Source organism: Anomaloglossus baeobatrachus, chromosome 1, assembly GCF_048569485.1.
Source record: "Anomaloglossus baeobatrachus isolate aAnoBae1 chromosome 1, aAnoBae1.hap1, whole genome shotgun sequence".
NCBI classification, from domain to species: Eukaryota; Metazoa; Chordata; class Amphibia; order Anura; family Aromobatidae; genus Anomaloglossus; species Anomaloglossus baeobatrachus.
In genome coordinates, this window is record NC_134353.1 from 655,689,320 (window position 1) to 655,702,043 (window position 12,724).

The 12,724-nt window shown below is 51.9% G+C and overlaps 1 protein-coding gene across 2 annotated transcripts in view; it reads left to right on the plus strand.

The window, feature by feature from the left end:
• Positions 1-12,724, plus strand: part of SF3A1 (splicing factor 3a subunit 1) — an 88,490-nt gene that overhangs the window by 21,856 nt on the left and 53,910 nt on the right. For both annotated transcript variants that reach the window (XM_075319957.1, XM_075319958.1), the window contains exon 6: positions 5,275-5,425. In XM_075319957.1, coding sequence (XP_075176072.1) covers positions 5,275-5,425 — 151 coding nt within the window. The remainder of the gene's footprint in view (positions 1-5,274; positions 5,426-12,724) is intronic.

Consider the following 12,724-nt stretch of genomic DNA (forward strand, 5'->3'; position numbering starts at 1 on the left):
AGACGCGAGTCTGTCAGGATGGGGAGCGGTTTTTCTCCACCACAGGACTCAGGGTACGTGGACCCGGCAAGAGTCCTCGCTTCAGATCAATGTTCTGGAAATTCGGGCAGTGTATCTTGCCCTGAAAGCGTTCCAGCAGTGGCTGGCAGGCAAGCAGATCCGAATTCAGTCGGACAATTCCACAGCGGTGGCATACATCAATCACCAAGGCGGCACACGCAGTCGTCAAGCCTTCCAGGAAGTCCGGCGGATCTTGATGTGGGTGGAAGCCACGTCCTCCACCATATCCGCAGTTCACATCCCAGGCGTGGAAAACTGGGAAGCAGATTATCTCAGTCGCCAGGGCATGGACGCAGGGGAATGGTCCCTTCACCAGAGTGTTACGCAAGATCAGGGCCGACTGCCGCCGCGCCATCCTCGTCGCTCCAGACTGGCCGAGGAGGTCGTGGTACCCGGATCTGTGGCATCTCACGGTCGGCCAACCGTGGGCACTACCAGACCGAACAGACTTGCTGTCTCAAGGGCCGTTTTTCCATCTGAATTCTGCGGCCCTCAACCTGACTGTGTGGCCATTGAGTCCTGGATCCTAGCGTCTTCAGGATTATCTCAGGATGTCATTGCCACTATGAGACAGGCTAGGAAACCAACGTCCGCCAAGATCTATCACAGGACGTGGAAAATTTTTCTGTCATGGTGCTCTGCTCAGGGTTTTTCTCCCTGGCCATTTGCATTACCTACTTTTCTGTCCTTCCTTCAATCTGGACTGGAAAAGGGTTTGTCGCTTGGTTCCCTTAAGGGACAAGTTTCTGCGCTCTCGGTGTTTTTCCAGAAGCGCCTAGCTAGACTTCCACAGGTACGCACGTTCCTGCAGGGAGTTTGTCACATTGTTCCACCTTACAAGCGGCCGTTAGAACCCTGGGATCTGAACAGGGTGCTGATGGTTCTTCAGAAACCACCATTCGAGCCAATGAAAGATATCTCTCTCTCACGCCTTTCGCAGAAGGTGGTCTTCCTAGTAGCAGTCACCTCTCTTCGGAGAGTGTCTGAGCTAGCAGCGTTGTCATGCAAAGCCCCTTTTCTGGTGTTTCACCAGGACAAGGTGGTTCTACGTCCGGTTCCGGAATTTCTCCCTAAGGTTGTATCCCCCTTTCATCTCAATCAGGATATCTCCTTACCTTCTTTTTATCCTCATCCAGTTCACCAATGTGAAAAGGATTTGCACTTGTTAGATCTGGTGAGAGCACTCAGATTCTACATTTCTCGTACGGCGCCCCTGCGCCGCTCGGATGCACTCTTTGTCCTTGTCGCTGGCCAGCGTAAAGGGTCACAGGCTTCCAAATCAACCCTGGCTCGGTGGATCAAGGAGCCAATTATCGAAGCTTACCGTTCGGCTGGGCTTCCGGTTCCCTCAGGGCTGAAGGCCCATTCTACCAGAGCCGTGGGCGCGTCCTGGGCTTTGAGGCACCAGGCTACGGCTCAGCAGGTGTGTCAGGCGGCTACCTGGTCGAGCCTGCACACTTTCACGAAACACTATCAGGTGCATACCTATGCTGCGGCGGATGCCAGCCTAGGTAGACGAGTCCTTCAGGCGGCGGTTGCCCACCTGTAGGAAAGGGCCGTTTTACGGCTCTCTTACGAGGTATTATTTTACCCACCCAGGGACTGCTTTTGGACGTCCCAATTGTCTGGGTCTCCCAATAGAGCGAAAAAGAAGAACGGAATTTTGTTTACTTACCGTAAATTCCTTTTCTTCTAGCTCTAATTGGGAGACCCAGCACCCGCCCCTGTTTTTTTGTGTACACATGTTGTTCATGTTGAATGGTTTCAGTTCTCCGATGTTCCTTCGGATTGAAGTTACTTTAAACCAGTTTGTAATTATATTTCCTCCTTCTTGCTTTTGCACCAAAACTGAGGAGCCCGTGGGAGCACGGGGGGTGTATAGGCAGAAGGGGAGGGGCTTAACACTTTTGAGTGTAATACTTTGTGCTGCCTCCGGAGGCATAGCCTATACACCCAATTGTCTGGGTCTCCCAATTAGAGCTAGAAGAAAAGGAATTTACGGTAAGTAAACAAAATTCCGTTCTTCTCTGGCAGCCAAGACCTCTCTTCAGTGGTGGCTTCTCCCCACTTCTCTGTTGAAAGGAAAATCCTTCCTGCCCCCATCCTGGGCTGTGGTCACGACGGACGCGAGCCTGTCAGGATGGGGAGCGGTTTTTTCTCCACCACAAGGTTCAGGGAACCTGGACTCCGACAGAGTCCTCCCTTCAGATCAATGTTCTGGAGATAAGGGCAGTGTTTCTAGCCCTCAAGGCGTTCCATCGGTGGCTGGAGGGCAGGCAGATCCGCGTACAGTCGGACAACGCCACGGCGGTTGCGTACGTCAACCACCAGGGCGGCACTCGCAGTCGTCAAGCCTTCCAAGAAGTCCGGCGGATTCTGCTGTGGGCGGAGGCCACAGCCTCCACCATCTCCGTGGTTCACATCCCGGGCGTAGAAAACTGGGAAGCAGACTTTCTCAGTCGCCAGGGCATGGACGCGGGGGAATGGTCTCTCCACCCGGACGTGTTTCAAGAGATCTGTTGCCGCTGGGGAACGCCGGACGTCGATCTCATGGCGTCTCGGCACAACAACAAAGTCCCGGCATTCATGGCACGGTCTCAGGATCACAGAGCTCTGGCGGCGGACGCCTTAGTTCAGGATTGGTCGCAGTTTCAACTGCCTTATGTATTCCCTCCTCTGGCAATGCTGCCCAGAGTGTTGCGCAAGATCAGGTCCGACTGCCGCCGCGCCATCCTCGTCACTCCAGATTGGCCGAGGCGGTCGTGGTACCCGGATCTGTGGCACCTCACGGCGGGTCAACCGTGGGTGCTCCCAGACCGACCAGACTTACTGTTTCAAGGGCCATTTTCCATCTGAATTCTGCGGCCCTCAACCTGACTGTGTGGCCATTGAGTCCTGGCTCCTAGCGTCCTCAGGGTTATCTCAAGATGTCATTGCCACTATGAGACAGGCCAGGAAACCAACGTCAGCCAAGATCTATCACAGAACTTGGAGGATTTTCTTAGCCTGGTGCTCTGAGAAGGGGTTTACCCCCTGGCCGTTTGCCTGACCCACGTTTCTTTCATTCCTTCAATCTGGATTGGACAAGGGTTTGTCTCTCGGCTCTCTCAAGGGACAAGTATCGGCGCTTTCCGTGTTTTTTCAAAAAGCGTCTAGCCAGGCTTCCGCAGGTCCGCACGTTCCTGCAGGGAGTTTGCCACATAGTCCCACCTTAAAAGCGTCCGCTGGAACCCTGGGATCTCAACACGGTTCTACGGGCTCTTCAAAAACCGCCCTTCGAGCCGCTGCGGGATGTCTCTCTATCACGTCTTTCGCAGAAGGTGGCATCTCTAGTGGCGGTTACATCACTCCGAAGAGTGTCAGAGCTTGCAGCGCTGTCATGCAAAGCCCCTTTCCTGGTATTTCACCAGGATAAGGTGGTTCTGCGTCCGGTCCCGGACTTTCTCCCTAAGGTGGTGTCCACTTTTCATCTCAATCAGGATATCTCCTTACCTTCTTTTTGCCCTCATCCAATTCACCAATGTGAAAAGGATTTGCATTTGTTAGATCTAGTGAGAGCCCTCCGGATCTACGTGTCTTGCACGGCGCCACTGCGCCGTTCTGATGCGCTTTTTGTCCTTATCACTGGCCAGCGTAAGAGGTCGCAGGCTTCCAAGTCAACCTTGGCTCGGTGGATCAAGGAACCGATTTCTGAAGCCTACCGTTCTTCTGGGCTTCCGATTCCTTCAGGGCTGAAAGCCCATTCTACCAGAGCCGTGGGTGCATCCTGGGCATTGCGGCACCAGGCTACGGCTCAGCAGGTGTGTCAGGCGGCTACCTGGTCGAGTCTGCACACTTTCACAAAAACACTATCAGGTGCATGCCTATGCTTCGGCAGATGCCAGCCTAGGTAGGCGAGTCCTTCAGGCGGCGGTTGCCCACCTGTAAGAGGGGGCCGTTGTTTTCGGCTCTTTTTATCGAGGTATTCTTTTACCCACCCAGGGACTGCTTTTGGACGTCCCAATTGTCTGGGTCTCCCAATGGAGCGACAAAGAAGGCAATTTTGTTTACTTACCGTAAATTCCTTTTCTTCTAGCTCCTATTGGGAGACCCAGCACCCGCCCCTGTTCCCTTCGGGCTGTTTGTTCTTTTGTGTACACATGTTGTTCATGTTGAATTGTTCTTTTGGTTCATGGTTTCAGTTCTCCAAACATCCTTCGGATTGAATTTACCTTAGACCAATTTATAAGTTTCCTCCTTCCTGCTTTGGCACCAAAACTGATGGGCCCGTGATGCACGGGAGGGTGTATAGGCAGAGGGGAGGGGTTACACTTTTTAAAGTGTAATACTTTGTGTGGCCTCCGGAGGCAGAAGCTATACACCCAATTGTCTGGGTCTCCCAATAGGAGCTAGAAGAAAAGGAATTTACGGTAAGTAAACAAAATTCCCTTCTTTCTGATGATTGCTTCCTTTCAAGTTGCTTAATCCTTCTTCTTTTTTTTTTTTCCTCTCAAGACCACGCCGCTGCTGTCTCCCACCTTGCCGGGAGGTGGTGGGCTTCTAAAGATTGACAATTCAGACCCACAGAATGGTTACGGCATTGTTCTAAGCCCAGAGTCACACTTGCGAGTGCATCGCGTGTAACTCGCGCAAGTCTCTTGTTGAATCACCCGGCATGCACTCACACTCTCCAGACAGGAGTGTCTCAGCTGCATAGACATACATGCAACCGACCCGCTCCTGTCAGGAGAGTGAGTCCGTGCCGGGTGATTCAACGAGAGACTTGCGCGAGTTACACGCGAGGCACTCGCAAGTGTGACTCTGGCCTAAGCTGTGCACTCTCCCACTTTACAAGCTTTTGCGTCTGTAGTATTGAAAGCATAGAAGCACTAGATCTGGCTAGTTCCAGCAATCCATATGGACTAGCTTAATTGATGGCCTCACTCCTTGCCTAGGGAAACCAGCCACTGTATAGACTGCAGAGGTGGTTGGTAACCTAGGCATTGGGGAGTAAACTAAAACTAAAGGTCCTTCTGCTTTTGAAAACATTTTTAATCAAGAATTTGCAATTTTACCCATTTAAGAAGTTAATCTAACCTCTTTAATGGAACTGTTATCAAAAACTGCTTATTACATGTGTTAAGGCTTCTGGGAAGATATAGAAAAAAAAGCATATTTATGCTTTATGTTTGAGTAGCATTTAAGATTAAGATCTGGTAATTTTAAATTATTCAGGTTCGTTACCGTGTAGAGTGGGCAAAGTTTCAAGAGCGGGAGAGAAAAAAAGAGGAGGAAGAGAAGGAAAGAGAGCGTGTTGCTTATGCACAAATAGATTGGCATGATTTTGTCGTAGTGGAAATCGTTGACTTCCAACCCAATGAACAAGGTAAGAGAGAAACTAAGTATGAAAAGTGGGCATACAGATCCTGAGTGTTTTAAGGGGGTTGTCTTAACCCATTTTCTTCAGGAGCACAGTACTCCTGGCTTCTAGCTTTGCAGAGTGGCTTTGTGCTTCTAAAAATTGGCATATTGGATTGGTGGCATGGTGAATTATGTCCTCTTGGAGGCTACTAAAGAGAGGGGGAGATGCGCTGAGTAGCACCCGGTGGTGAAGGGGATTATGGTAATGCCCGGAGGCTGCTCACCTCAAAAGGTTGTGCACCCGTGCAGAACCCCAGTTGTTGCAATAAAGGATCCACGGGGTCCCGCTGAAGCCTGGAGCTGTCTGAAATCCTGGGGAACAGAGTGGAGCAAATCCTTCCGGGTTGGTCACGTGACCGCGAGCACTCGGAAGTATGTCACTGCAGGTTCTGTGCAGTCATAGGAACCCGGTGTCACAGCAACCGTGGGTCCTGGTAACTGTTGTGGATCCTCGACGCTCCCAGAGCTGCTCCTGCCGTTAATCCCTCATGGGGATGATGGTATGTGAAGGTATTGGAGTGGTGGTCAGATAGGATCGCTAGGGAGTAGGACGACAGGTAGGATTTTAAAATTACAAACCTTTAATTTAAAAACCCTCTAATGGCCACTACGCGTTTCAGCAGCTGATTGCTGTCTTCATCAGGTGACCACCTGATGAAGATGGCAATCAGCTGCTGAAACGCATAGTGGCCATTAGAGGTTTTTTTTAATTAAATAAAAAGTTTGTAATTTTAAAATCCTCCCTGTCGTCCTACTCCCCCTATCTGACCGCCACTCCGATATCTTCTCTCTTGGAGGCTACTAGCACAGACTGCTTTGTCTCTGCAGAATGAGAGAAGCCCAAGGCCACTGAAGCTGGTCGGACTTGGTGATCTGGTGGGCTCTAAAGCACGGAGCCTGGTAGCAGCGAACATTACTTATCTTACTGACCAGTCACTTTAAGATCGCAGGGTGACTGGTACCATGGGCAAGTAGGTACCCACTATAGAATAGAAGTCCTTGCATTCTTGGGAACAGGATTTTTTCATAAAATTAAGTTAGTTGTTTTTTTAACAAGGAAGGCGAGATCATTCCTTATAAGATGCTCTGTTTACTTCATCTCTTACCTTTAATATATAGGTCACTCCCCAACCTTATTAAGAGTGCCAGGATACCACTGTGATACTATATTCAACAGAGAAAGAATGTGGCACAAGTCCAATATTGATAAAATACAATTAATCAATAAAGTTTTGTATTTTATCAATATTGCACTTCATTTCTCACCTGTGTAATTCTTGCACACTTGGCATATCTGGGCATATCACCCGGTGCCTCACTTTACTACCATGTTCCTAACTCCAGAATATTGCCCTTTTCATCCAAAGCAATGTTGTGGTCTTCTGTGCTGTTATCTCAAACTGCCTGTATAGCGTCTGTTCATGGTATATGGCATAATGTGGTCCTGTGATATAATGTACTTGTATGTGGAGAGATGGCTGAAGAAGAGCTGCTGCCTGTAATTGATCTAGAATTTATGAATAACTTGTTTTCTTCCGAATTACTAGACACAGACTAAACAAAGTATTGGAGAACTTCAGAAGTTATTTTATTGCTTTGCCAAAAAACAAACTTTGGGTGTGTTCTGTGGTATTAATGTAAACTGGGAATATTAGTAGTAACTTGAATTTGAATTTGTATTTCTTTATCGTTCCTTTGGGAGACCCAGACCATGGGTGTTTAGTTTCTGCCTCCGGAGGACACACAAAGTACTACACTTAAAAGTGTAGCTCCTCCCTCTGAGCTTATACACCCCCTGGTGAGCCAGTCCCAGCCAGTTTATTGCTTTGTGTTCAGGAGGCATACATCCACACATGCATTCTCCTATGATTTTTTGTTTTTTGGAAAGAGATTGAAGAAAAGCGGGTCCACGTCTGGACTCCCGGCATGTCCCTTCTTACCCCACTGTGTCGGCGGTGTTGTTAAGGTTGATTTTCAAGGCTGGAGCCTTACATGCCGTGCTCCTTCACCATCCCTCCTAGGCTCTGGCTTGAAGTGGGAGCCAGCACGGTCTCCATCCACAGCCCCTTGAGCATTCTGTTGGACCGGAGCACTCATCCCAAGGGACCTGGCCCTGCGTTTCAGCAGCTAAGTACCTGAGACGTTTGTGTTGGGGGTCCCTGTTCTTTATTGTATGGGGAGAGTTTGCTGAATGTGTTTATTTTGACATTTCCGGCGGGTTCTCTAGCTTTCACCTGAGAACCGCGCCGATGGTGCCTGCGCGTCGGCCTCGCCGCTTAAATTTAGGCCCCGGCTTTGCCGGAGGCCTAGTTTCTGTTAACATTCCCCATGCAAGAGGGACAGGCACGGCTCCTCCCGGCGGCCGTTCTGCACAGGGGAGGGACACTCCCCACTGCTGGGGCGTGTCTCCTCTCCTGCAGGTCTATGGCCCTCCAGTTCCCGCTCCCCTACAGGAACGCCCCCTAGTCCCGCCCCCTCTCTTCGCTCCGGCGGCCATTTCTCAGGCAGAGTTCACTCTGCGCTGGGCCTGTCTGCACTCTGCATCCCTGCTGAGGTGCTGCGCATTGGGGGTCCGGGCTTCGGGATCTGGAGGGTACACAAAACTGCTTCCAGCGGTCTGGTAAGCCACAGCCGGTCTCCGGTTGTGCACCTCTGTATATTCTCCCTGGGGTTCATTCTCTTGCAAAGCCCCCACTCCAGCAGCATGTCTCACACAAGGAGCAAGGCTCCAAAGCTTTATTCTGTATGCACTGCATGTAAGCTCCTGCTGCCTGAGCCGAGAACCTGTCCACATTGTGATGTTTGCTCTAACTTGGCGGTGCCACAGCCTGGAGTCTCACCCCCAGTGGTCTCTCAGGCTGCTTCTGCACCTGTGGCTGAACCCCCGGCCTGGGTAGAGTCCTTTTCTAGGTCCATATCCCAGTCATTTGCTGAGTCCATGGGACTTTTGTCCAGGACTTTGATGAATATGCATCAGCCCTCCTCACAGGGTGCCTCTAATACTCTTGCCAGAGGATCCCTATCCTCTGACCTCCGTCCATCAGAGCTCACGGAGGATTCATCATCAGGTCCTAGACCCCGTCCTTCTAAAAGAAGGCGCAGGGTTTCCTCCCCCTCCTCATCCCGCGGCTCTGACTCAAGAGCTGACTCTCAAGATGAGGAGGATGCCCTCATGGGGGGCTCGGAGGCTATGTACCCCGTCGATCTCTCAGAGGGTGACTCAGATTTTAGTGACTTGATTGCTTCTATTAATTCTGTACTGGATCTCAATCCGCCAGTCTCAGAGGAGCAACCCTCTCTGGCAGAAAAGCATCAGTTTACCTCGCCTAAGAGAGTAAAGAGTGTGTTCTTTAACCACTCCAGTTTTCAGACCGCTGTGACCAAACCCAGGGCCTGTCCTGACAAACTCTTTCCAAAGCGTTCTGATGACCGTTTTCCCTTTCCACCTGAGGTAGTCAAGGAGTGGTCGCACTCCCCAAAGGTAGACCCTCCGGTGTCTAGGCTCTCAGCCCGGACCGTTGTTGTGGTGGCTGACGGCACCTCACTTAAGGATTCCACTGACCGTCAGATTGACCTTCTGGCCAAATCTGTGTATGAAGCTGCGGGGGCCGCGTTTTCCCCGACTTTTGCAGCAGTGTGGGCTCTCAAGGCCATCTCTTCTTCCCTAGAGGAGATGCATTCCCTCACCAAGGAATCTATGCCTGAGATGGTTGCCTTAACTTCTCAGGCTTCAGCTTTTTCATCTTATGCCATGTCTGCCATGCTAGAGGCTTCTCACCGCACTGCGGTGGCTTCAGCTAATTCCCTTGTTATTCGCAGGATCTTGTGCCTTCGAGAGTGGAAGGCAGATGCTTCTTCCCAGAAGTTTCTTGCTGGGCTCCCTTTTGCTGGTTCCCGACTGTTCGGTGAACAGCTGGATGAAATTATTAAGGAGGCTACTGGCGGGAAGAGTACTTCCATGCCACAAACCAAGACCAGGAAACCCGCCCAGGGTAGGAATCAATCGAGGTTTCGTTCCTTTCGTTCCTCCAACTGGTCGTCCTCTAAGCCCTCCGCCTCGTCCGCTAACTCAGCTAAGGATCAGAAATCCAACTGGAGCCCAAAAGCGCGTCCGCAGAAGACCGCAGGAGGTTCTGCCACTAAGGCAGCCTCCTCATGACTCTCTGCCCGCTCCAGCCATGTCCTTAGTCGGTGGCAGGCTCTCCCACTTTGGCGACGCTTGGTTAAAACAAGTCTCCGATCAGTGGGTGAGAGATATCATATCTCACGGCTACAGGATAGAATTCTCTTCCAGCCCGCCAACAGATTTTTTTCTCTCAACTCCCCCCTGCTCCAAGGCCGCCGCCTTCTCACAGGCCGTGTCATCCCTGCAGGCAAACTGAGTGATTGTACCAGTTCCCACTCGGGAACGGTTCAGGGGTTTTTACTCAAACCTCTTCCTAGTTCCCAAAAAGGACGGTACCTTCCGGCCCATCCTGGATCTCAAGCTTCTCAACAAGCATGTTCGGGTGCGGCATTTTCGCATGGAGTCTCTGCGATCAGTCATTGCCTCTATGACCCAAGGGGATTTCCTGGCGTCCATCGACATCAGAGATGCCTATCTACATGTGCCAATCGCAGTTTCACACCAGCGTTGGTTACGTTTTGCCATAGGAGAAGATCATTTCCAATTCGTGGCTCTCCCCTTCGGGTTAGCCACTGCCCCTCGGGTATTCACCAAGGTCATGGCGGCAGTGATTGCGGTCCTGCACCTCCAGGGGTTGGCAGTGCTTCCTTACCTGGACGACCTTCTAGTCAAGGCTCCATCCAGCGCAGACTGTCAGCGGAGTGTCTCGCTCACTCTCGCCACTCTCTAGCCCAATTCGGGTGGCTTGTCAATCTTCCCAAATCCACTCTGACTCCGACCCAGAGTCTCACGTACCTAGGGATGCAGTTCGAGACATTGCCGGCACTTGTGAAGTTGCCCTTAATCAAACAGCAGTCTCTCCAGCTAGCGGTGCGCTCTCTGCTGCGGCCCCGCCGTTATACCCTCAGGCGCCTGATGCAGGTGCTGGGTCAAATGGTGGCGTCCATGGAGGCTGTTCCCTTTGCCCAGTTCCATCTGCGCCCTCTGCAGCTGGACATTCTCCGCTGTTGGAACAAGCGGCCTTCCTCCTTACAGAGGTTAGTGGCTCTGTCGCCACGGACCAGGAGCTCTCTTCAGTGGTGGCTTCGGCCCCTCTCCCTGTCCCAAGGGCGCTCCTTCCTGGCCCCGTCCTGGGCGATTCTCACCACGGATGCCAGTCTATCCGGCTGGGGAGCGGTATATCTCCACCACAGAGCACAGGGCACTTGGACTCCGTCCGAGTCAGCCCTTTCAATCAATGTGCTGGAAACCAGAGCCGTGTTTCTAGCTCTCCTAGCTTTTCACCACCTGTTGGCGGGCAGGCACATTCGAGTCCAGTCAGACAACGCAACAGCAGTTGCCTACATCAATCACCAAGGCGGGACACGCAGCCGCCTGGCAATGATGGAGGTACAATGCATCCTTCAATGGGCGGAGGACTCCAAGTCCACCATATCCGCAGTCCACATCCCAGGCGTGGAAAACTGTGAGGCAGATTATCTCAGCCGTCAATGCGTGGACGGTGGCGAGTGGTCCCTGCACCCGGCAGTGTTTCAGTCAATCTGCCGCAAATGGGGCACTCCGGACGTGGACCTAATGGCATCCCGTCACAACAACAAGGTTCCTGTTTACGTGGCTCGCTCCCACGATCCTCAGGCCTTCGCCGCGGACGCTCTGGTTCAAGACTGGTCCCAGTTTCGTCTGTCCTACGTGTTTCCCCCTCTAGCTCTCTTGCCCAGAGTCCTGCGCAAGATCAGAATGGAGGGCCGTCGAGTCATCCTCATTGCACCGGACTGGCCCAGGTGAGCTTGGTATCCGGACCTGCTCCAACTGTCCGTAGAGATGCCGTGGCATCTTCCGGACCGTCCAGACCTACTCTCGCAAGGTCCGTTTTTCCGCCCGAATTCTGCGGCCCTCAAATTGACGGCGTGGCTCTTGAGTCCTGGATTTTGACGACTTCTGGTATTCCCCCTGAGGTCATCTCCACTGTGACTCGGGCCCGTAAGTCTTCCTCCGCCAAGATCTATCACAGGACTTGGAAAATTTTCCTGTCCTGGTGTCGCTCTTCCGGCCATCCTCCTTGGCCATTCTCTTTGCCGACCCTTCTGTCTTTTCTACAGTCCAGTCTGCAGCTAGGACTGTCCCTCAACTCTCTCAAGGGACAAGTCTCAGCTCTGTCAGTACTGTTCCAGCGGCGTCTCAGGTCTGCACCTTCATGCAAGGCGCGTCTCACATCATTCCGCCTTATCGGCGGCCCTTGGATCCCTGGGACCTTAACTTGGTCCTCACGGTATTGCAGAAACCCCCTTTTGAGCCTCTTAGGGAGGTTTCTTTGTATCGGCTTTCTCAGAAAGTGGCCTTTCTAGTTGCCATAACTTCTCTCAGGAGAGTCTCTGATTTGGCTGCGCTCTCCTAGGAGTCACCTTTTTTAGTTTTTCACCAAGACAAGGTGGTTCTCCGTCCGACTCCGGACTTTCTTCCTAAGGTGGTCTCTCCCTTCCACCTTAACCAGGACATTTCCTTACCGTCCTTCTGTCCGGCCCCTGTTCATCGCTTTGAAAAAGCGCTGCATTCTCTAGATCTGGTGCGTGCTCTCCGGATTTATGTGTCTCGCACCGCTGCGCTTAGGCGGTGCACCTCTCTTTTTGTGCTAACCACAGGGCGGCGCAAGGGTCTCCCTGCTTCTACACCGACCTTGTCCCGTTGGATTAGATCGACCGTTTCGGACGCCTACCAGAGTACTCAGGTGCCTCCCCCGCCGGGGATCAAAGCACACTCGACCAGAGCTGTCGGTGCCTCTTGGGCTTTCAGGCACCAGGCTACGGCTCAACAAGTCTGTCAGGCTGCCACTTGGACTAGCCTGCATACCTTCTCGAAGCAATACCAAGTGCATGCTCATGCTTCGGCAGATGCGAGCTTGGGCAGACGCATCCTTCAGGCGGCTGTCGCCCACTTGTGAAGTTAGGTTCTGCCTACTTCTTAGTTTTTCTGTTTATTTCCCACCCATGGACTGCTTTGGAACGTCCCATGGTCTGGGTCTCCCAAAGGAACGATAAAGAAAAAGAGAATTTTGTTTACTTACCGTAAATTCTTTTTCTTATAGTTCTGTATTGGGAGACCCAGCTCCCTCCCTGTTGCCCGTTGGCAATTTTCTTGTTC